The sequence below is a fragment of the Trichosurus vulpecula genome, chromosome 2, assembly GCF_011100635.1.
Source record: "Trichosurus vulpecula isolate mTriVul1 chromosome 2, mTriVul1.pri, whole genome shotgun sequence".
Lineage (NCBI taxonomy): Eukaryota > Metazoa > Chordata > Mammalia > Diprotodontia > Phalangeridae > Trichosurus > Trichosurus vulpecula.
In genome coordinates this window covers 440,504,040-440,530,296 of record NC_050574.1, presented here as the reverse complement: position 1 = coordinate 440,530,296, position 26,257 = coordinate 440,504,040, and the positions used below count along the sequence as shown (strand labels likewise).

The following is a 26,257-nucleotide window of genomic DNA, read 5'->3' as shown; positions in this document are numbered from 1 at the left end:
ATTATATTAAAAAATTGCAAATATTTTGGTTAAGAAGCATAATATCAAAACATTCTAAAAATGGGCAAGAGCCAAGGACAATGAAGAATTAAAAGATGAATGTCTTCTAAATGTTTATGTCTATTTCTTCTGCACTAGTTAAAAGGGTTTCTTGCAATTAAAAATTATAATCTGATTAAAGGAAATGAAGAAAGGGAAAGGTATGAAATGAAAAAGGAGTGAAGAAAGGAAAAGTGAGTTTTATCAGTGTTGTTCCTTTAAATTGAGGGAAACAAGACACTGCCGCAAACACCGTAGATCTTGAAGTTTAAAATAAGAAATTAAACCCTTCACTTATAGGGTCTTAGAGTCTAACTGAACAAAAACAAACAAAACCAAAAAACTAAGGAAAAAAAACACCCCATGAAAAGTTAATTAGAAATGAGTTAAGAAAAGTACATAAGATGTTACAATGAATGATAGAATGTTAATTCAAAGGATTTGATTGTTGTGATTAGATTGTACTAATTACATAGAAAAAGAAATTAACAGAAAAGATTAAAACAGGCCTTGAAGCATTAGTAGGACTTAAAATTAAACAAGTAGATGGGAAGGATATTATTAGAGAGAGAATACCTAACATTATTATATATGTGACCAAAGAAAAATTTTTATCCTGTTTGGAAGACAGGTTTAACAGACAGCCTTGCTCATAGCAGAGTTTGCATCCCATAGAAGTAAAAAAGGAATAAGGGTGATAGGCACTAAACAAAGTTTAGGCTGAAATGAGACTGTAACTGATCTTGAATTCCAAGCTGGTAATTTGTTTGTTATCCAAGAAACAAATAGAAGTCACTGAAAATTCTTTTTAAAAATAGGAACCTGGTATGATAGAAGGGGTTATTTGGGAAAATATAAAATGGCTTGGAAGGACTAGAAAAAGAGTCCCAATATGAGGTTGCTACTAACAACACAGATGTGAAGAAGGATCATAGATTTAGGAAGGAAAGAATTTAAAGTTTTATTACAAGAAAGCTTATGGAAATCTCTTGGGAGATAATGTAAAAAGCATTACAGTGGAAACTGACCTGAGTTAAAATGTTACTGGGAACAGAATGAAAAAAATTGGCTTTTATAAGGCATTGGAAAAATTTATGTCGTTTTCTAAAATCAATCTACCATTTCAAAGCTCCACGTCTGTTCCACAGCTTCTACATTGGACTTAATAATCTTCATCTTGACGGTTGTAAAGTGGTAGGATTACATCATCTTCTACTGATCTGGACTTCTATTTTGTTAATACAATTAGCATGTAGTGTTTTTTTTAATATATTGGTGCTTTATACTGTTATGTGAGTTCTTGTAGTGCAATTTCCCCCATTTATTACTTTTGATTTTCCTTCAGGAATTGAGTGAGTGACCCCACTACTAGAACTTTAACAAAAGAGGTGGTGTGGGCAGTGGGAAAGAGGAGTCTTTTCCATCATCAGCATAACTAGTAATATAAAAAGAAAAGTGAAAAACACCTGTGTGACAATGTAGAAATGGCTGAACAAACCATACCACCAACACAGAATGGACTATTATTGTGATTAGAACTAAAAAATATACAAATATACAAATATACAAACAGCAGTTAAGTTCGAAAGGGACAGCAAAACAAAGAAAGGAAAGAGACACATTTTAAGAAATTAATGTTTTACTAAAAACACTGAACAATGAAATAATCCAAATATATCTGGTTAGTAATCATTAGGCAGCTTCAATGCGTTAAGTATGAAACTTCTGGTTTGCATTATACTACCGAGGTAATAAATCATTCCCTAATATTGAATATTTAGATATTTTCCAAGTTTTAGGCAATTATATTTAATAAAGTTAAAAAATATTTTAACTAGTTCTTTTTAATGTGTTTTTGGTAATACTTCATGATATATTATAATTATGGAGTCAAAAAGTCAAAATTTTATAACTTTTATGGTTTAATGCCAGTTTGCTCACCAAAAAAAGTATTTAAAAGTTTTCAGTGACATGGGCAATGAATGAAAACTCATAGAATTTTGAAGTTTTTATTTTTTCCAATTTGATATGAGAATGATGTTGCAGCTGTTTTATTTGCATCTCTGCTTATCTTTTACATTATTAACAATACGCTTCAACTTAGAAAAATCACATTTAAGGAAAAAAAAATTAAACTAAAGACTGCATAATTATAATGACCAAACTTGGCCCAGGAGAAGATTTGGTTGAGAAAAGACATCTTCCTTTTTTCATGATAGAGGTATGGGCTAGGGGGAGATGGGAACAGACTACAGATGTGGAATACCACATGAGATTGTCAGAGTTGACATATTAGTAATTCTGCTCAACTGCTTTTTTCTTATTTAAAAGGGATGGTGGCTTGTGAGTAAGGTAGGGAGAAAGATGAGATTTGGAAATTAAGGTCACATGACAACAATTAAAATAATGTTGAAAAAATTCAAGCTCAATGTTACTCTATTTTTAGCATTTATTTGCTATAGATTGGGAATAATAGCTGTGACTTAACTCCTTGTATATTTTAAACGACAAATGTTTCTGTCAGATCTGCTACAAACATATTCCTTCTGCTACCATTGCTGCTGTGGACTAAAACATTTTTTCATGTAAATCTCAAGTCTTAGGTTTTAATCATTTCATTTGTTCAAACAAGAATTCTCATTGCCCCTGGAACAACTGAGATAAACATTTCATTCAATTTTCCCTATCTTCTTTATAGTCTGAGTTTATCAAAACGTTTAAGGATCATAGCTATAATTGACTGAGATATAAAACATAAAGCATAGGTCAAAATTCCATTACCAACACATCATCAACAATATTTTTCAGAAAATACATGTGTTATTAAATCAAGATCTTGCCCGGCTTTATTTTCTATTGTCCGGCCCAACACTAATCTTTCATGTGTATTTCTTTGGATATATTACTTTGTTTTATCATGTAGATTTTATGGTAACTGAACACTGCCATATATTTTAAAGTCTGTGAGTAAGACCACTTCAACTGATTTTTCTCTTCAGCGGAACCTTGACATTCAATGCTCGCTTGCTTTACCATAACTTCCACTGTGATTTCTTTTTAGTTCTACAAAGAAGAGCATTATAATCTTGAATGGTATTGAATGAGACATATATTAAATCTGAGAAGTATTCTAACTTTTACTAATATTACATTATATTTACAACCCTTTCTATTAACATTTCTTCTCCCTCTGGTAATTCTGATATTTCTTTAATTTGGTCATTTTAAAATTGTTCTTATATAGGGAATGGACCCAAGCAGCCATCTAGCATAATCCCATCATTTTACAGATAAAGAAAATGGACCTCAGGGACAGGTTTGCCAGATGTAGAATTATTAAATATTGTAACAGGAGTTTATGATTTCTTAATACTTACTACAACTAAATAAAAAGGTTAGGGATTTTTCTGTGTTAACTTCACAATGTCTAATTTTGAACTTGTCTCCATCAAATAGGATAAAGTTTAAAGATTTACTATTATATCATGTGCAAATAATGAATGCTACCTTGACCTCTTCATTTCCAATGTTAATGAAAATTTAAATGAAAAAGCATTTAAGAATAGCTGGAGTACACAAGCAGGATGGTAAGGTAGTACCTGCTCTCAATGAGCTCTGCATTCTAAAAGTTCATATAAACACATAAATGGGGCTTTCAGCAATAATTCAGAAGGAGAAGTCCAGTGAGCCTTAGGGTTTTTGCTGGCAGATTGTAATATATAGCTTTTTTTAGTGGCATTTCCAATAATAAAACCATAATCATTGAACAAAATATTGTTCTTTATTCTGTAATAATGCAACTGAAAATTTATAACCCTAAGAATAGAAATGTCTGAATTTTTCAAATAAATGATGTGATGAGCTTCTTGCTTTGTACCAGTTATCAATAGAATCCTTTTAAATACTTTTTCATTGCACATTAAACATAATGTGCCTTTGCTTTAAGGCAAATATTTTTTAGCGTGTTGAGGGAAAAAGATAACTTCTTTTCGATGTTTTTATGATCATTGTTGGCTTTTGTTAAAAAAAAAACCTAACTTTGGCATCTATTCATATGATCATATGTTTCTTTATGAGTTTCTCTTAATCCCATTTTTCATCTTTCAGTATGGTCCTCACTACTGGTCTCTTTGAGAAGTGGTTGTTCTCACTGATATTAAATGTCTTATTAATAGCACATATGACTTTTAGTATTATTTCCCTCTTTGTGCTGACATTTTTATCCACATTTTAAGCCTGTTATATCTATTAGAAAGATTACATATCCCTGATTTTTTGGTCATTTCTATATATCACTTTATTTTTTTATTACAACATTCAGTTCCACAGGTTACTGGGTACCAAATTTTCTCTCCCTCCCTGTCCTCCCCCTTCGTCCCTCCAAGATAGTGTGGAATCGAATGTAGGTTCCACCTTTACCTTCACATTAAACATATTTGCAGGATAGTCCACTTGTAAAGAATTATAACCAATGGAATGAATCGTCAGAGAGGAGAAACGAAAACAAAAAACAAGGAAAATAAAAAAGAGATCAAATATAGTTTGCCTCAATCTGCATTTAAACTGCATAATTCTTTCTCTGGATGTGCATAGTTTTTTCCATCATGAGTCTTTAGGAGATGTCTTTGAACCTTGTATTGATGAGAGGAGTCAAGTCCATCAGTTAGTCCTTACAGATATCAACTGCCTGTAATCATGTATAATGATATCCTGGTTCTGCTCCCCTCACTCAACATCTTTTCATGAGTTTTTCCAGGTTACAATGAAGTCCATCTGTTCATCATTTCTTAGCGCACAACAGTATTCCATTACATTCGTGTACAATTTTTTAGCCATTCCCCAATTGATGGGCATCCCCTTCATTTCTAATTTTTTGCCACCACAAAGAGAACTGCTATAAATATTTTGGTACATATGGGTCCCACTTGTGTGATCTCTTTGGGATACAACCCTAGAAGCTGTTTTGTCATGTTAGCCAATCTGACAGGAGAGATGTGGTACCTAAGAGTTGTTTTGATTTGCATTTCTCTGATCAATAGTGATTTAGAGTATGTTTTCATTTGCCTATAGATATCTTTACTTTCTTCCTCTGAAAACTGTCAGCTCATATCCTTTGACCATTTCTCAATTGGGGAACAACTAGTATTCCTATAAATTTGCTTCAGTTCCCTGCATTTTTTAGATATGAGGCCTTTATCGGGGACACTGGTTGTAAAAATTCTTTCCCAATTTTCTGCTTTCCTCCTAATCTTTGTTGCAATGGCTTTGTTTATACAAAAACTTTTCATTTTAACATAGTCCAAATTAACCATTTTGCATTTTGTAATGCTCTCTATCTCTTGCTGTGTCATGAATTCTTTGCTTTTCCATAAACCTGATAGGTAAACTATTCCTTGCTCTTCCAAATTGCTTATAGTATCAGCCTTATTCCTAAATCATGAACCCATTATGACTTGTATTCCTATAAATTTGACTCAGTTCCCTGTATATTTTAGAGAGGAGACCTTTATCAGGGACACTGGTTGTAAAAATTCTTTCCCAATTTTTTGCTTCCCTCCTAATCGTTGTTGCATTGGCTTTGTTTGTACAAAAACTTTTCAATTTAACATAATCAAAATTATCTATTTTGCATTTTGTAATGCTCTCTATCTCTTCTTGGGTCATGATTTCTTTTCTTTTCCATAAATATGATAGGTAAACTATTCCTTGCTCTCCCAAATAGCTTATAGTATCAGCCTTTATTCCTAAATCATGAACCCATTCTGACTTTATTTTGGTATATGGTGTAAGATATTGGTCTATGCCCAGTTTCTGCCCTACCATTTTCCAATTTTTCCAGCAGTTTTTGTGAAATAGTGAATTCTTAGCCCAGAAGCTGGTTTCTTTGGGTTTATCAACGGCATTTCTCTTTCTATATCTTGCTTTTGGGCTTTGTTAAATAATGTATAGTAACATATAGGAATGCTGAGGATTTATGTGGGTTTATTTTGTATCCTGCAACTTTGCTGAAGTTGTTTATTGTTTCAAGTAGTTTTTTACTTGATTCTCTAAATAAAATCATCATATCATCTGCAAAGAGGGATAACTTAAGTTTCTTCTTTGCCTATTATAATTCCTTCAATTTCTTTTGCTTCTCTTATTTCCTACAGCTAACATTTCTAGTATCAAAATGAATAATAAGGTTAATAATGTACATCCTTGTTTCACCCCCGATCTTAATGGGAAGGTATCTAGCTTGACCCCATTACATATAATGCTTGCTGATGGTTTTAGGTAGATGCTATTTATAATTTTCCGGAAAACTGTTTATTCCTATGCTTTCTAGTGTTTTTAATTAGAATAGGTGTTGTATTTTATCCAAAGCTTTTCTGCATCTATTGAGATAAACATATGGTTTCAGCTAGTTTTTTTGTTGACAAGATCAATTATGCTGATAGTTTTTCTAATATTGACCTTGCATTCCTAGAATAAATATTACCTGGTCATGGTGTATTATTCTTGTGATAAGTTGCTGCAATCTTTTTGCTAGTATTTTATTTAAAACTTTTGCATCAATATTCATTAGGGAAACTGGTCTATAATTTTCTTTTTATGTTTCGTCTTTTCCTGGTTTGGGTATTGGTACCACATATGTGTCATAAAAAGAATTTGGTAGGACTGCTTCTTCACCTATTTTCCCAAAGAGTCTATAAAGCGTAGCAATGTTTAAATTAAAAAAATCTTTAAATGTTTAATAGAATTAACACGTAAGACCATCTGGCCCTGAAGATTTTTTCCTAGGGAGTTCACTGATGGCTTGCTTAAATTCTTTTTCTGAGATGGGGTTACTTAGGTATTTTGCTTCCTCTTCTGTTAACCCAGGCAATTTATATTTTTGTAAATATTCATACATTTCTCTAAGGTTGTTGAATTTATGAGCATACAATTGGGCAAAATAATTCCCAATGGCTGTTTTAATTTTCTCTTCATTGGAGTTGAATTCACCTATTATCATTTTTGACACTGGTAATTTGGTTTTCTTCTTTCTGTTTTTTCAATCAAAGGTTTATCAATTTTTTTTTTCATAAAACCTGCTTTTAGGGTTTTTTTTTTTTAGTTCAATAGCTTTCTTGATTTCAATTTTATCAATCCTCTCCTTTGGTTTTCAATATTTCTAATTTGGTATTTAATGGGGGATTGTCATTTTTTTCTTTTTTTAGCTTTTTCAAATGCATGCCCAATTCATTGATCTCCTTTTTCTCTATTTTATTCATGTAAGAATTTAGAGATAGAAAACTTCCCCTAAGAACTGTTTTTGCTGCATCCCATAAGTTTTGGTATGTTGTCTCACTATTGTCATTCTCTTGAATGAAGCTATGAATTGTTTCTATGGTTTGTTCTTTGGCCTGATCATTCTTTAGGATTAGATTATTTAGTTTCTTTCCATGGTCCTTTATTACAAATAATTTTTATTGCATCATTCTCTGTAAAGGATGCATCGACTATTTCTGCCTTTCTGCACTGGGCTGTGAGGTTTTTATGCCCTACTACATGGTCAGTTTTTGAGTATTTGCCATATACTACTAAGAAAAACGTATACTCCTTTTTATCCCCATTCAGTTCTCTCCAGAGATCTATCATATCTACCTTTTCTAAAACTCTATTCAGCTCCTTAACTTTTCTTGTTTACTTTGAGGTTAGATTTATCAAGTTCAGAGAGAGAGAAGGTTGAGGTCCCCCACTAGTATAGTTTTGCTGTCTGTTTCTTCCTGCAATTCCCTTAACTTCTCCTCTATCAATCTGGATGCTATACCACTTGGTACACATATGTGAAATAATGATATTGCTGCATTGTCTATGGTGCCTTTCAGCAGGATATAGTTTCCTTCCTTATCTCTTTTAATTAGATCTATCTTTGCTTTTTCTTTGTCTGAGATTAGGATTGCTATCCCTGCTTTTTTTTTTTACCTTAGTTGAAGCACAATATATTCTACTCCAGTCTTTTACCTTTACTCCTTTCTTTCCCTCTACTATAATATGGTTTTGTGTCTCTTCATATGATGTAATTTACCCTTTACTACCACCTTCTTACCTCTTCTTCCAGAACCACCCCTTACGCCCCTTAATTATGTTTTTTATCATTATATCAGTTATTTTATACTGACACCGTCAGTCTATGTACATCCCTTTCAATTGGCGTAATAACTGTACTCAGGATTGACATATAGAACATATATAAAACAATATAATCCTATATAAGTATGTAAACAATTTGTCCTTATTAACAAAGTTTTTTAAAAATTTTTCCCCTGTTTACCTTTTTATGTGTCCCTTGAATTTTGTATTTGAAGATCAAATTTTCCCTTGAGCTCTGGCCTTTTCATCAGGAAGGTCTGGAATTCCATTATTTCACTGAATGTCCATCTCCTTGCCTGAAAAATTGTGCTCAATTTTGCTGGGTAGTTGATTTTTGGTTGCAGTTCAAGCTCCTCTGCCTTTCAGAATATCATATTCCAAATCCTCCTGTCTTTTAATGTAGAGAAGCTGCCAGATGCTTCCTGTATCCTTGATTTCTTAATGCATAATTATAGTGCTTTTCCACTCCTTAGTTGAGTAATTTTGTGCACTTCCAGGTAATCTTTGTTTTTGAAGATAATCCTTCTAATTTCAACCCAATTTGTTTTCCTTGCAAGTCTCTTTGTATGTTCACATTTGCAGGGAAGAACCATACATCTCCCTAACTCATAGGCATACTTCAATTTGCATGTCTTTTAATTGTCAATTTTTCCTTTTCAAACTTTTTTTAAATTTCACTTTTTTTGGTTACACTTAAGTTCTGAACTAACTCCCTCCCTCCCTACCCCACTCTAGAGAAGGCCCCAATTTGACACAAATTTTTTCAAAAACTGTACTATGCATACTTCTATTTATCAGTTCTTTCTCTGGAGGTGGACCGCACATTCCTTCTTAGGACCTCTGTAGCTGACCTGAGTATTTATAATACTAATAAATTATAATTATAATAATGATTGTTCATAATTATTCTACAAATTATTTCTGTTAGTTTATGCAAAGTTCTTTTGGCTGTGCTCGTTTCACTATTCATTATTCCACGCAAGTCTTTCCTTGTTTTTCTAAAATCAACATGTTAATAATTTCTCTTAGTACAGTAGTATTCCATCATCATCATATACAAGTTATTCAGCCATTACCCAATTGATGAGCATCCCCTCAATTTTCAGTTCTTTGCCACAACAAAGATAGCTGACATAAAATAGACCTAATAGGGCTATTACTGGGTCAAAGGGTATACACAGTTTTAAAACTCTTGATAACTCTCAGAAAAAAGATTATTTTTAAATTTACATTTAGGAATTATGGGCCCTGGTGAATGTAAATTGATGGACTTGATAGTTTCCTGTGGTCAGGCAAAAAAGTCATAGTTATAACTGGAAAAGATCCTTAGATGCCATCTAGGAAAACTTGATCATTTTTAAAAATGGTAAAAAAAAACAAAGTTAAGCTCAATAATTAGGCTGTACCTAATGTCGTACAGTTAACAAGTTACAAAAAGGATTTAAATCTAGGTCTTATAAACACAAACTGTGGTCACTGGATATTTTTTTTTTCCTAACAAGGGAACAGAATGATATGTCTAAAACATTTTCCCCATAGCACCATATTCTTATTTAATGCATGTACTTCTACTTTTGTCTAGCTTTTTTGGTTCCAATATTCTTGGGTTTCTTCTTCAGTTTTATTTAGTTACCTATTAATCTTTGTTCAATTTTGGTGATGTTATTATTTGCTGCTTCCATAGGTGTTTTCAGACCTTGGATACTATCCTGAGTATCACAAACTGCTGCATCATCTCTTTATGTTAAAATACTCTCTCTAATACTCTCTCTCCCCCCCCCTCCCTCTCCCTCTCTCTCTCCCTCTCCCCCAACCCTAGCTAGAACCCTGCTTTAATTACTGTGATTTGGTTACTATCAATTTGATCCAATCTGATTAAAAAAATATTAACATATTCTCCATCCCAACTATTGATGCTTTAACTTCGTACTTTTTGGGGGAAAAATTTCTCAGGTCTTTTATGTTGTATAAGTTGATCGAGTTGCCAGTTTTGATTTATACTATTTTTCTTTTCCAGAATTCCAAGTATAGAAATCAATAAGGAAAGATCTAAAGATGCAATACAGGAGGTCATAGTCCACTATAGGGATAGAACAGTAAGGAGGCAGCTAGGTGGCTCAGTGGATAGAGTGCTAGACCTAGGGTCATTAAGACCTGAGTTCAAATTTGGCCTCAGATACCTATTAGCTAGGTGGCCCAGGCTAAGTCACTTAATCTTTGTTTCCCTTAGTCCACTGGAGAAGGAAACCATCTCATTATCTTTGCCAAGAAAATCCCAAGAACAGTATGGTCCACTGGGTCATGAAGAAGGTTGGACATGAATGAACAACAGCAGCAGCAAAGCAGAGGTCTCCACATTCCATGTTGTTTAGTTATACAGGAAGAGTGAAACACTGGACATATCTCCTAATTTTGAAGGGACCAGAAAAAGCAAGGAGACTTTTCTGGAAGGGAAGAACTATGTTTCCTGGAAAGATTGGGCTGGACCAACCATTAGGTCTCAGATCCAGGAGTCTGCCAGTATAGAGAATATGCGCTGGGCTAACAGTCCAAGAGGCGTAGTTTGGACAATAGAACTGAGTAGCACAATGGGAACTTGTGGGGTAGCTTTTAGCCCCTAGCTGTGGGTTGTTTTCAGGTGAGGGAAGAGAAATGGTGAGGAAAGGTTTCCTTGGCTTCCTTTAAGTAAAGGCTTAACTTCTTCAAGAAAGCTTTCCCAGTCTACTGGAATCCTACCTTCACTCTTGAGGTTATCTCCAATATATCTTGTTAAGTATTTTGTTTGTAAATAGTTGTTTGCATGTTGTCTCCTCAACTGAACTGTGAGATCCTTGAGACAGGGACTTTTTTAAAAAAAAATCTTTTTGTTTCCAGCACATGGCACAAAGTCAATGCTTATTGACTGACTTAGCCTAGAATTCTAGGGGCTACTTTTCTTTCTACACAGACCTGGCTGTTCTGATGTGGGAGGAGACAGTGCCTAGAGATCAAAGAAGTTCCAGCCATCTTTTCCCCAAAGATGTTATGGGAGCTGGGGATACAAGCCCAAGCCAGATTCTGGCCTGTGAAACCATAGTCTTGGTACCTGAGTTCATTTCAACCTAGAGTGACAAAAAATGAACAAGTCTGAGAAGGAAATGGTTCTAGGTATGTCCTATGGCACCAATTAACGTCCAAGTGGATTTTTGTTTCCAGGTGGAAACTTTTTGTCTCTATATTTGCTTCTTCCTTCACTCTTGGTGAAATGGGGGTTTCATTGCCATTTCTTCATCTCTAAGTCATTTCAGCAAGAAATAATTCCCTCAGTTTTCTTATCACAAATACAACTTTAGTGAGATTTTAGTATGTACACTTAAAAAAATATCTGAGGGGCTAGTGCAGTGAGGGGAATGCTGGCCCTGGAATCAGGAGGACCTGAGTCCAATCTGGCTGGCCTCAGACACTTGAAACACTGTGTGACCTGAGGCACGTCACTTAATCTCAATTGCCCTGCCTTCCCCCCTCAAAAAATTTAAAAAATAAATTATTTACCTAACAGAAACTTTGTAGTTGTAAGCATAATTATTTGCAAATATGTTTCCTATGTTGTTAACCATGTTTTGGATTATCTATGCTTATCAAGTAGTATTTAAAAGCATTAAATTATGGCCTTGAAACCAGGAACATCTGAGCTCCGGACCCACCTCTCACACATACATATTGGCTGTGTGACCCTGGGAAAGACATTTAACTTTATACACTTGGCAGCTCTCTAAGACTGTAATTGCAGAGATGATGCTGGTTGAATTTCCTCACTTGGGAATTCACCGTATCAATGAAATCACAAGTCTTGTCTCTGTACTTAGTAAAAGTAATAATAATATTTTTAAAAGAGAAAAAGTGACAGGGACATTGAAAAGGAAAGACTGACAGCACTTAATGGTTGACAAACTATGGAAAACAAAATGCAGACCTCAAAAGAAAAAGTGAGTTTTGGGGGAGGGTAAAAAATAAGATAAAACGAATGAGATTACCATGTAAACATAAAAAGAAAAATCAAGAACGTGGGATGGTTGGGATGAAGATATGCACTCAGCTTGAGAGTAAACCCACGTGGAAACATTTAAAAAGTTGGAAATGCAGGACCAGCATCTTGGAGAAAGTAATGGACTTAGGAGTTGTTAATACAAATTTAACAGTTGAAACTGAGAATAGCTGAAACCACTTCAGGAATGAATACAGGCTAAAGATCTGAAGATCATGTTCTGAATGTTAAGAAGCAATCATACTTAAAGGGAAAATAGAGGAAGTCCAGTCAGTGAAAGAGACAGTCAATAATATAGTAAGATAAGCAAAGCAGTCTTCTGGAACCAAAGGAAGAGAAAATTTCAAGAAGGGGAAAATGTCAAATGCTTTTTGATGATCTGGCAGCTTAACTAAAATCTTGATACTTTCATTAGAGGAACCACAATTTAAGGATAGATTAATCATTGAGAAAAACAGAATCTGATCACTTGTTCAATGGGCTACATCCTGACAGATTGTCTAGATCACAAGCTTTTCAGCTCTCCAATCTGAACCAAGCTTCCTAGATATAATCTGCCAGCAAGAGGGACGGAATGCCAATACAGATGCTGATTCTCCAAATTCTCAACAATGACAATTTCTAAAGGCCACTGAGATGGTAAGGATTTATGATAATCTGCAAGTATACAGCAAAAAGTACTCAAGTATGAAGCTAGATTGCAAGCGGGTAGGAAAGGAAAATTTGAGTTCTTCTGCACAAGACAGATGGAGAGGAGAAAGAGCAGAGTTACTTGGAAATGGATTTGAATTAAGTGCTAAGTTAACAAAATGCTGAAAATGAGTCATTAAAAAGATTATATTATGTTCAATATGATACATTTAGTAAGCCAACAAAAACATTTCAGTATCATTGGCTGTAATTAATATAGCTACTGAAAGTTTAGAGTACACTTTGCAAATTATCTTACATGACCCACAAAACAACCTTGTGTGGCAGGTACTTAGTGGATGCCTATTACAGATAATGAAACAAGCTCAGCAGAGTGGTTAAATGACTTACCCAGGATCAGGGTAAGTATCTAAGGTAGGTAAGAACCCAAGTCTTCCTGACTACAAATCAAATACTCTACCTACCATGCTGTGGTACTGAAGTAAGTAATGCTGGACATTTGAAAACATTTCCAAATATATCCTATAACTAAGGTCATTTTCCTATACAGAATGTCTCAAATGAAAACTTATCATTAATAGAGTGTAAGCAATCAAAATATTCTCAAAACAGTGATTCCTATTCACTTTTAAGTGAACTTCCTCAAAAGTTCACCGGATAGATAACAAAACCATCAAGAAGGAAAAAAAAACATAGGCAGAACCAAATACTTGAACTTTTACATAATTGTATATAATTTTTACTATAATGCTTTTATGCAAGCCAGAATGTAAAATCAAACTGAAATTTTCAAAAAGTAATGAGAGGTAAATGTTTTAACCCGCAATTGTACAGCACATACAAAGGGGTCATCTCTAACTGTAAAGCAAAAATGATTACTAACACTGTCTTCTGCTTTTGTGTTGGCAAATAAAATGCTGTTCCAACTAAGAATTAAATTCATGAAGTTTTCTACTGACATGAAGGATTACACATAATTTGCTACATTGTAACAGTGTTAACAGAATGTTAAGTGTAGGAAAAAAAATTTTTTAAAAATATAAACTTCTAAAGATCAAACCAAATTCAAAGATTTTACATGTGCATTTTTCATAGCACAACAGAAAAAAAAATATTAGGGTAGGTAAACCAAGTGAACTGTGGAATTTTAATGACACAACTTTTAACTTTAGTATAGGATTTCCTTAATACTACAATGTCAACTGAAAATTCTGACAAATACTTAATACTGATTTAGGTATTTCATGACAGTTTTCGAAAAAGGATGATAAGAAAGCAAGCAATTAATAAGGTATAGATGATTCTTAAAGTTGCTTGCCTAATAGTCTTTTTGTAGATATGTGTTTGGAAGATGGACACCCACTACTAAAATAAACACCTAGAAAAAAGGAACCATTATTGGGTATTTATGTTCCTTTTTTAAATAGAGGCAAGTTCATATATATACAGTACTTTATGGTTTACAAAGACCTTTCCTCAGAACTCTATGAAATAGGATAAGTATTATTTATTTCCTTTTACAGAACACGAAGACAGAAGAATAGAGAGAATCTGAATGACTTGTCGATATTCACGCAATTACTTATAGCTAGGACACTGCCATGTGAAAGTAAAATAAAGAGAGGGTAGAAAAATATTTCCATAATACAGGTGAAGAATGACTGGTAGAAAATTAACATTGCTAATCATGATTGTGTCGATAGCTTTAAGTTTTGCAAAATGCTTGGCAAATATTATCTTGTTTGATTCTTGGAGGTGCTAGTATTCCATTTTATAGATGAGGAAACTAAGGTTTAATTAAGTAATATGGCTGAGAACACAGGACTTGAACTCAAAATTTCCTAACCCAAAAGCCAGCATTCTATCTACTATATCATCTAGCTGCCTATTTTGACACATTCTATATTCCAAATATTTTCATTCTTCACATTATTTTGCCTCTTATGTTTACTGCAGAATCAATTATTATAGATGTTTTCATTGTCAGTTACTAGTGTGAAAGCATATAGCAAACTAAAGCCTCAAATGTGTCATAAAATATTAAGAAATAATAACAACAGGTTCCTGTTCTGATGTGCTTGGTTTCACTTGAATCAAAATCTTCCTCAAAGATAAGATATAATCAATTTCCAAGAGAGACCTTGAATCATGAAGAAAATAAGTAACTAAATCTTGTCTACTATGACTAAACTAAGAGTAGAAATGTTTTTATTTAATTCAATTAAGAAAGATTATCTCTTTATATACCATTGACCAGATTAAAAGAAGAGTAATCAGTTTCAGAAGGTACTTCCTTTACAAGCCCAAGAGGATACAGGGAGATAGAGGAGACATTATTATGGTTCTAGTTGGAAAAAATTTTTTTTAAATCTTTGCTTTTCTCTTACTTTGCAATGTAACAAACAATAAGTGCTTGGCTAAGAGAAAATTCCAATTACCAGCAAGGAAGCTGGCCCTTTTGGATATCTCTCCAATCAAGGAAGGCTAACATACTGACAACTTAGTCTCTAATAGAATTTGGCTTGAAACAAAGAGCACAAAGGTTTTCTTCCACCATAATTAAAGGCCTAATTTTCACTAAGACAATATACCTAAAGAAAACTGATAAAGCTTTCTCTGGATTAAGAATTGTTTAAAAAAAAAAAAACTTAGTTTACACCTCAAATGTGCTATAACTTGATTTATTTCAAAAGTATCTCTCTGTGTTTCTTACAGGGCAGTGAATTCTGACAAATATATGGCCCAAGAAAATACAGTCAATAGTTACTTAAACATTCAAATTTCATAAAGCCACTGAGAATGCACATGAAACGTAAATTAAATGTGGCAAAACTCATTCTGAGTCTTTTAATTGAGGGCATGAAGTCATGTGAACTAAATGTCAACCTACCTTCTTGCAGATACTCTCTATTTTTTTCTGTATAAAATACTCTTTCAAATGATGATAAAAGTACTAAGAAAATGAGGCAATATGTGCCTATATTGCTTTCTGACTTATCAAAAGCTCATCTGATATAAATTTATGTTACATGCAAGATAGAGAATGAATTATTATGTTTAACTTGAAGTCTTTCTCACTGTTTTTCAACTAGTACCTATCACGACTACTAACTGACATAAAAATAGAGCAAGCTACCAAAATTAAAAGCAGATTTCTAAGTATGCAACGGATCTTAGCTGTGAAACATTAAATAAGCAGTAGTTTCAGATAAGCCCCCAAGGTCTTAAAATTACACATAAAACAATTTTACCTCGAATGTCTAAGGACAAAATAAAATTTAGCTATATGCCCAAATTCTGCTACAACTTTCCATTCCATCCTATAGTATAATTTAAAAGTATAATCTCTTGAATTTCTATGTCACTATATTGTTAAACCATAAGTACATTCACAAATTAATAAATACACACGAACTACTTTCAGATAAGGCAAAATAGAAAATATTAAGAGAGCCTCAAAAAAAATACAATGAATAGAAAATATCCTCCCTTTAATGGATTGAAAGACTCATCAGTGAACAGTTTAATAATATGCTCTAAATGGTTCCAACTTAGGCACATAAGAAGGATTACTTCCTAGAATGCTGCTAATTTTCAAAATAAAGCTTACAGTGAAGAACAAAAACAAGTAAATTGCTAGATAATTTCTAATTACTTTAGCATATATTATTCCCAAGTGGCCAAAAAAATTTTTGGAAAGTGTTCAAGCTCCTTGGTACTAAGTACTGGGTGAGACACATGAACCAAGAAATAGGAACAGATCATTGGTGTACAAATTCCAAAATAAAAACTTTCCATTGTTTACTTCTGGATAACCCATAATAATTTCTGTTATATGCTAACTTCTTTCTTTCTCCTAAAGGGCTGGTCTAATCATGTTATCAGGTAACACCCCCCTTCTATACCCGCCAAACCCAGTGCAATAAACTCCACTTGCTCCCTATCACCTGTAGGAATAAACAAAATCCTGTTTGCCTTTCAAAGACCTGGTCCTTGTCTACCGTTCCAGTTTTCTTACTCCCTTACTCCTACCTACATACTCTATGATCAAATGACGATGATCTCCCCAATCACTCTATTTCCTGACTGTACATTTTCTTTGCCTCCAATGCTTGGAATTTTTCCCCCCTCCCCGTCCCTGATTCATGGCTTCCTGAAAGTATAAGCAAAAATTTCACTTTGTACAAGAAGCCTTTCCCAGTCCTCCTTAATTTTAGTATCTTGTCTCTGAGATGATCTCCAACTTATGCTGTATAGATACTGTTTATAAACAGTTGTTTAGATGTTGTCTCACCATTAGACTGAAAGCTCCTAATGATCAGGGACCATTTAATTTTCTTTCAATCCCTTGCACTTAGCACAGTGCTTGGCACAAAGCAAATATTTAATACATGTTCAATGACTAGACCTAATTTATTTTTCTGGACCAGTAATTCTACAAATAGGCATGTTTCAAAGAACTAGAAATTAATTTTAACAGTAAATTATGTGGAAAAAATTTTTGTTTGTTATACGGGAACATTTTAAGGAAATAACTAGTGAAAAGGACTAGCTAGCCTAACAAAAGCAGAATATATAAGATAAAATCTGCAGCCTCAAACCCTCTCTGCCTGACACGTAATCACGATGCACCTAAAACTCAAACAATTTATTTCTGGTGCCAAAATAATTGTTCTTTTACTAGTGTCTTTTTACTAAGACATAAAAATATATGGCTTTTCTAGATAATATGTAGGAAAAGGAAGCAAATTTGCTCTCTAGAAATCCAAAAAGATTTTGAAAAAAGGACAATGTATTTCACTAAATATTGTCATAACAGAAAATGTTGATGGTAACTGTAAATAACCAACTCAGATTTTATGTTTCTTGCATGAAAACACAAAGAACTAAATATCCAGAAATCAGGTTCCAGAACTACAGTATCTAATGCTTAAAACAAAATGAAAGAAAAAACCTACCCCCCTCAAATTTGTGCATTATTTCTTATAAACCACTGTTTAAATTTCTCTGCAAAAAATTAAAAGAAAAATACTATTTAAATATATATATACCACGGTCTTTTAAGGTGTCTGCAAATATTTGGCTCCACAAAAACAAAACAAACTTAATCATAAGAAAATTAATAGAATAGTGGGAATTTTTAAAAAGGAGAAGCTAAACACACTTACCTGAGTTTCATACAAGTGGGCAATGTGAAATTGAACTGCAAAGGATCAGGGAGAGTAAAAATCAATTATAAAAACCACAACAGTTAATAAGTATTTCAATCCATAAGATTAATGCAAAGAAAAAAAAGTAATGAAGTTAACAGAGGTTAAATTTTAAATAAACTACAGATGAAAAATTAGTTTTATTTTAAACATGCTATATGAATTAATGAAATAACATAAAGTCAGATGAAGAAACAGGATTCTTAGAAAAGAAGAGGTCAAAATTATTTTAACAGACTAATATGAATACAAGACGCACATGCTCATGGTTCTATGATTTCAAAATAAACAGAAGATAAAATATTTATAGAGACAAAAAGGATTTTTTCACTCTTTCAGAGAAAAAAAATTGTCAACATTTCAAATATTTATATCTTCATAGTTTTAAAAATCAAGGTGCTACTATTTACTAAAATAGAAAGTCAAATAATGAAATGGTCAAGAGATGTCATTTATCCCCTCAATTCATACCAGATTTCATTTGAATGTCATAAAATCTTGTGCCACCCTCCCTCTTTCCATCCCCAAGACTAGAAAATGAACATACAAGAAAACATCTACAGCACATGGATCTGCCATATTTTAAAAGTTTACATTTTACTAAACTGGTTTGGGGGATGGGGATGTGGGTAGGGTGGGTGGAGAGAGAGATATAAAAACATTTAGATATGCTAGGATCAAAGATAAGACCTATGATTTCATTGGTATAGCTGCTTCCCCGTAAGGAATTTCCTCTACCAATGCAGGGTGGCACTGTATCTTCATCTTAAAGACTTTTAGAATAAGGGTTCATGTTCTTTTTTGTGACATGGACTCCTCAGAACGTTTTTAAATTGAAATTACATTATGAAGGAAATAAATTACCTTAAAATATAGCTATCAAAGTGTAACTTAAAAAAAAGTATAACTTTTTTAAAAAGCAAGTTCATGGACCCCAGGTTAAGAATGTCTTTCAAGAGGTGCCAAAAGCTCCGAGAATTTAAAGGACTTGCCCACATCCAGGGTGGATCAGAAGCAGCAAAGAACCCAGGTCTTCCTAGTTCCAAGGCCATTTCTCTTATCTACTATATCACACAAAGAAAACACTATGAACTTAAGTTTTATATGACAGTCTTAGGAATTAGCATTTTATCCTAGAAGTAATAAGACTCCATTGAAGTTTTTAATTTCAGAAGTGATGCATTCAAACCAATGATTAAGATTATTTTGGCAATTATGTGAGAAAGAAATCATGTGAAGGTCTGAAACGGAAATGAGGCAGTTATTACAGAAGTCTAGGTAAAAGATAATGTAAGTATGAACCAGCCATCTGAATAAAAAGGGTGGATGGCCAACAGTAGAAGGTGAATTCTAAAATCCTGGCACCCAGTTGGACACAGGGAATTGAGGTAGATGTTAAGTTAATGGATGGTGTTATGACTACAAATCTACGAGGTTGGTGGTTGTATCTCTAACAAAATCATGAAAGTTTGGAGGGAAATAGGAAAGTTTAACAAGAAAAATGAGGTATGCTGACTTAGAGGAACTAATTTTAGCAATCACATGTAAATGTGCAGCAGAAAATGTTAAAAACAATCTAAATTCCAATATGCAAAATAAGAGTATGAAAAATTATTCTTTCTCAGGAGAAAAATGAGCAAATATATGTCAGTAAAATCAGGATTTTTTTTGTCATCTCTCCCAAGCCTCCATGATGTCAAATCTCCCTTCCAACAATGGCCGATGTCAGAGAAATTGAAGAATGTCAAACAACCCTCTCATTTGACAAGAGAAACCTGAAGCCCACAGAAGTGATTTACCAAGAGTTACAAAGCTGACAACCAGCTAAATATTAACATGATGTTCTTAAGAATCTTTTGATACATTATTCCCCTTTGCAAATAATCAATTACAAAATCATATTGCTTTTCTCTAAATTTAAATATATGCACCATGGTAATATAGAATGACTGTTGGACTTGGGGCCAAAGGTTCCCCTAGCTTCCTACCTCCCTTTGACAATTACTAGCTGTCTGATCAATCACAGTCATTTAAACTTTATACACATCATTTCCTTTATCTATAAACTGAAAATATCACATTAATTACAAGGTTGCTGTAAAGATCAAATGAGATAATGTAAAGCATCTTGAGTATCTTAGGCTACATAAATGTCGATTACTGTAATTATCATTTGAATTTAACCATTCTTTTAGGATGCAAACTTATGTATTAGATAGAACACTGAAGAACACAAGGGGAGTTCCAAGACTTGGGGAGGGTGGGTGGAGGGGGGGAGACATGCCATCTCAAGTTTGTAACTAATGAGACATTCAACATTAGTTAACTAGCAGTCTTTTGTGCAATCACCTATAAAATTTGGAGGAAAGACAGGAGGGTTTTCCTAGATAAGTTTTGTATTACTTCTCCTTCCAATTAAGAAATGAATAAACAAACCAAAAAAACCTAAGCCTTAGTTCTCATTACCATATCCTCTGTACAGACTTTTGATTAATGTAAATTTCTTGCAACCAAAACAAAAGCAAAAACTTTTATCTCAGAACAAATTCCAGAGTCAAAACGAAATTATATGGGGGAATGGCAAAATTATTGAAACCTCTTAGGAAAATACATGAACTGATTTTCCAGAATAAAAAAAAATTAACTAAGAAGAAACAAATCCAACTTCTAAAATCCCTGATTTATTTACTGTGAGATATACTGACCCATCAGGATTGTCAGAAAATTCCCTTCCCTTGCTTTCTACCACTGGGAATTCCCATCCTCACTTCATTTCCTGTATGTGAGAAACTGCCTACTTCCAAATCCCTTTCCATACTGCACATGGATTGTAAGGTCTTTGAAAACAGGAAATAAGAGAAAGGAAATAGTGGAGAAGGAGAAAACTACCAGAATAGTATCATGTTCCTTTTTTGGACTCCATCCTTGTGCATCTTAGAAATGGAATAGAAATCAGAGAAAACCCATTTCTATTGCAATCAAACAGTTTACTAACATTCCTTCTGCACCTTAACATTACTCCCTCCATGACAAGAAAAAGTATATGAGAAGAAAACAATTACAAATCTCCTTAATTCTTCCTTCTGCCAATTCTTCTCCATCATTACTTTCAATTATACAAATCCAAAGCTACTCAAATTCCCTTCTTCTCAATAATTACTTTCTCTTACTCCTAGCCACTTTTCACTAGAACATTAAAAGAACAACCTGTCCCTTAACTGAACCCAGAGTCTTGGGGCTTTCAGCAACTCATACCTCCATGTTCATGGCTTCTAACTGGGAAGTGTCTCGAGGGAGGCTTAGATAGGGTGAAGAGTTAGAAAGGAGAGGTATCTGAATTTCATTGAAAGAGATATTCCTAAAATTCAAGTCAGAACTTTGAACTAATTAAGGCAAAAAAAAGTCACAAAGTTTAATTAGTTCTATAATACGGTTAGTATTACACCATACACAGTTATCTAACCCTGAAAATTTTAACCAATTTGTACTATAGTTTCTGCAGGAAAGTGGAATCAGTTAGAAAACCCAATTTATTAATGTATACCATATGCATATAGAGTTTTCAGTTGCCTTTAGAATACAGTATAAATCCAGGGGTGGGGGACAAAATATTTCAATTTCATAAAGTTCTAAATGTAAGATCATTAGGACTAAAAATTCTTCAAAAACTGATAGTATGAATTATATTAGTTTATAAAAAGAAATCTATATTACAAGACTTAACAATGGTCTTCCTAATGTCATCATATAAGTATTTCAAATCTTTATTTTATGGGCATCTATTTTTCTTCATCAATATGATTATCAAGTCTTGGGATGAAGAAACAGCCACATCTTCAGTTTCTTCTGTAAAACTCTTTTTTCCTCTTTTCCCAACTGCTCTTCACTATCAATATGCCTAGAAATGAGTAAGTACTGAATAACAGCTTATTATTTTTAGTGCTTTGTCACTAAAGTTAAGATATAGAACTTTGAAGCCCACCTTACAGATCCAATAATCTTCATATACGAGTTTATAAAAGCAAGCTAGGAAAAATAAATGAATGAAACAAGAAGAGATATCAATTTTTTAAAATTGTATTTAATGGAAGTTTAAGTTTTTAAGGAAGAAGAATAGGATTACCCACTCATCCAATTATCCATCTGTCACACTTTCTAATCTAAGGAGCAGTAGTAGTAGTAGTCCATGGAAATATTGCTCCATGCTACAATACAAAATTGATGCTGTAAGCAAATGTATTTCAGATTTTCCCTTTGTTTTAGTGCTTTAAAAAAATGCAATACACTAGGACTCTGTAGATAAAAGAGAAAAAAAGGAATTATCAATTGGATTTCTGACAAACTTGACCAGCTAAAAAAATGCAACCATCATTCTAAACTTAGGAGGTTGGTTAAGATTTAGAGTCATTTCACAAATGGTATTCATTTTCAAGGATCCACGTGAATGAATGTAGAACTGCCAGGATGTGGCAGGAGATGATGGAGGATGTTGAGAGTGAGGGAAAGGAAAGAGTCAAAGATGACATGAAACTTTCAAGTCTGAGTGACAGAGCATTATTAACAACAACAACAACAACAACAACAAATGTGTAGTTGGAAGAATGACTGGCTAGTTTAGAGGGGAATATGACTGAGTCTAATTTTGAATATGCTGCACTTGAAGTACCATTAGGATTTCTACATGAACAACCAATTGAAGATGCGGAATCAGAAGTATGGAGAAACAGATATCAATATATTTGATAATCATCTAAATCGAAGCAATAGTTGAAACTACAAAGATGAATGAGATAACTAAAGAAGAAAGTACAGAGGAAGAAGAAAGCGAAGTGATAGGACTGGAGAAATCTTGATCTAGAGCTTGGAAGGGAATTTAGAAGTCATTTGATCTGACAACCTAATTTTACAAATAAAGTGAAAGCTATACAGGTTAATATTTTCAAGGTCACACAGGAAGTAGATTTAATAGCTAGAATTCAAACCAAGATGCTGTCTCCTGTTCCAGTTCAGTTCCCTTTTTATCATAGCATACTGATTCGAAATTGATTAACACTTGAGAGCATAACATACATATATAGCAAGTCTGAATTCAAAGATACTCGTTTTCATCAAATTATATATGAAAGTCAGCCCAGACTGGGAAAAGATATCCCAAGGAACTGGAAAAATAAGGCTATGGCGAGCAGGGGGTGGGAGATGATGATGTGAGGGAATGGCTAATTAGCCCATGCCACAAATATCACAGAAGCTGTCAAATTCAACAGGATGAATTTATATAAAAGAATAAAGCGTATTTATATTCAGAAATAAATAAAATGGTCAACATGATGTGTAAATCATATTACCAATTAAATAGGCTTTGGCTAGTCAGCTGGCTTTAGAATTTAATCATATAATGATTTAATGGGGGAAAAATGTATACTGGGTTCCAAAAATATGATTTGTAAACAGACTTTTGCAATAAAGTTTGTTTAAAAGTTAAAAGCTGCCTGTAAAGAAGTATACTTCACATTAGGCAACTGACATTCCAAAACAGATATATATGAGCCAAATTTTTGTATATCAATTTTTTTTTAATGTGCTATATAAATTGAATGTGTATAAACTGTGGTGAAACTTTGTGAAAGAAAAAAATTCCCTAAATCTAAAAAAATACTTCATTGTATATGTTTTATAAATTCAGGTTTTTTAACATAATGTTTCCTCAAAGTGACACACAACTGAACTATTCAACATCTTAGGATGGTAATTTAGGACATAAAAGTCCATTAGTTTACTTATCTTTTCCATTTTGGAAAGGTATGAAAGGAGTATAAGTAGAACAGGAACAAAAATCAAATCTTGACCACTTTTTGAAGTTAAACAATTAGTAATTAATTATAAGAAATGTTTTCCACTTTTTCAGTAGAAAAGCTTGAGAAAAAGTTACTTAAAGCAACTGAATATACCAGTTAATTGACTTTACCAGTTTATTTCCTTACCAGCACTATATGCTGGAAATATAAAGGGATAGAAGACTCATGGTGAACACTAAATCAAGACTGGGGCTTTACTTTTATGGCTTCCTAATCTTCCCAACATTACTTAACTGGCAATGATGCCAAAGGTCACAGAAATATTTGGCATGAGTATGCATACTACCTTGTAACATTCATTTGAAAGAAACAGATATTAAAAAAAATTTTTTAAAAAGAAAGAAAGAAACAGATATGTTCTTTGGAAAAGGGGAAATCATGAAGATTTAGGTAAAATAGCACACCTTCAGAATAAAAAGCTTATAATTAAATATATGCTTATAGTTTACAAATCTTCCTCAAAAGTTTTTATTTGCACAGATAGATGCTTATCTTTAAGATAAATAAAACTGAAATTAAGTGAAACATTTGAATATTCAATCATCTAAATTTAGTTATCTGTTTAGTCTAACAAATTTATTATCAAAGCTGTTTTTTAAAAATGTTTTTAGGAAATTTGGTTTAACTGCCCTTGAGATATTACAAAGTACAGGAAATGCACTACTTCCCCCACCCCATCCCATTCATATTTTATTTACATTACATTTCCATAATGTTCAATTAAAGGTAATCTACATAACCCTGGAAATATAATTTTTCCTATTTTCTTTCAATTCCAAAGACACTAAATAGTATTAAATATCAATAGTCTGATCTAATAAAAAGGTAATAAATAAATTTTATAATGATTATATCAAAGTACAAAATAACATAATAAAAGTACTTTAAGTTGTTAAGTGTTAAATTAGACTTTTATTTTAAATTGTGTTTTAATAGACAATTTTACCCAAAACATATTTGAATCCACAAAATTATGAGTCATTACAATAGGTTTAGGATGCATTTATGGGGTTGAGGAGTTACTTTTTCTAGCTCATCAAAACAGCTATATAAGCACCTGATGTTTGCTTAGGAATACAGGCTACATCTTATTCAACCTTAGCATTTGAAAATTTACATGAAAATTTGCATTATTTCTTGGTGGAGGATTCACACTATCTCTAAAAAAGAAATCAAGATTTTCAGTAAAGAGTAGATAAAATTTGCTATAATATTACAAATTTATTTCTTTTACACGCAAAATATTTTAAAATCCTAGTTGGTAGTCAATGCCTGTAATATGAAAACTCACCAAGTAATTTGGAAGCAAATGTAATATATAAGCAAAATACTCCACTCCATGTAACTAATGAGAACATCTGTGAGAATCAATTTGTCTTAAAGAGGTAAAGTCTAGATAAAGCTATCTGAAAAGAAACAATAATACTTGATGATAGTCTAACTCAACCTATTGACGAAAAAAAGTATCAACATAAAAAATTGCATACAAAATTTTGCAAAACTGTAAGACAATATAATTTATAACAACATATATTGTAAATACTTACCATGGTAAGAATCAGAGAGATATCGCATAAGATTAGCGTGTGTGTGTGTGTGTGTGTGTGTGTGTGTGTGTATTTTCTAAAATAATGATGCAGGATGATAATTAAAAATATATGCTCCATAAAATATACATCTCCCAATCCACATAAAATCACTCTCTTCTACTAGTGGGAATAATTTTAATTCAACAACCCACTTCAGTGGCACATCTATTTTAAACACAGACTCTTCACAGAAACTGGTTTCACATGTTCCATTTGTGCAAGCTAGGTAGCCATGGCAACCGAGACAAGGTTAGATTCAATAATTCTGGAAGGAAAAAGCCACATAAAACACCTATTTCTCCTAATGATAGTTGTATTTCAGGAGCAAGCATTTTAATATAAATGACATTAATGTGGGAAAAAAACCATAATGCTTAAAAATACTTACTTTCAGCATTGGACAAAGTGCAGGGATTACAGTCAACCAAAGCTAATTGAAAATGCTGCAAAAAAGTAAAGTGAGAATATTAATGCTTTGTTTCTGGAATTAAAAATTCAATACTAATGAGTTTAAAATACCTAATATGAAGCTGGAAATATAGCTTTTTTAATATGATGGAGGAATTACATCATATGGATTAGAAAACATCTATATAAGAATCACACACTTTCAAATCTATTTCTTACAATTCAAATAAATATTAACAAAAAAATTATTTTAATGCAATTCCTCAGGTGTGAAATTTTCTGAAAGAAGAATTATAGTATAATTACAATGCCATTCAAAAGAATCATTAAAAGTAAATTTTAAACTTTTCATTGCTTGAGTATGGA

The 26,257-nt window shown here is 32.8% G+C and overlaps 1 protein-coding gene across 6 annotated transcripts in view; it reads right to left on the bottom strand.

The window, feature by feature from the left end:
* KDM6A (lysine demethylase 6A) overlaps positions 1-26,257 on the bottom strand; it is a 276,748-nt gene that overhangs the window by 75,901 nt on the left and 174,590 nt on the right. For 5 of the 6 annotated variants that reach the window (XM_036742806.1, XM_036742808.1, XM_036742809.1 and 2 more), the window contains 2 exons: positions 25,872-25,926; positions 17,998-18,032 (listed from right to left, as the gene is read on the bottom strand). In XM_036742806.1, coding sequence (XP_036598701.1) covers positions 17,998-18,032; positions 25,872-25,926 — 90 coding nt within the window. Of the gene's footprint in view, positions 1-17,997; positions 18,033-25,871; positions 25,927-26,257 lie in introns of those variants that run through there. The other variant, XM_036742811.1, reaches the window with a different exon arrangement.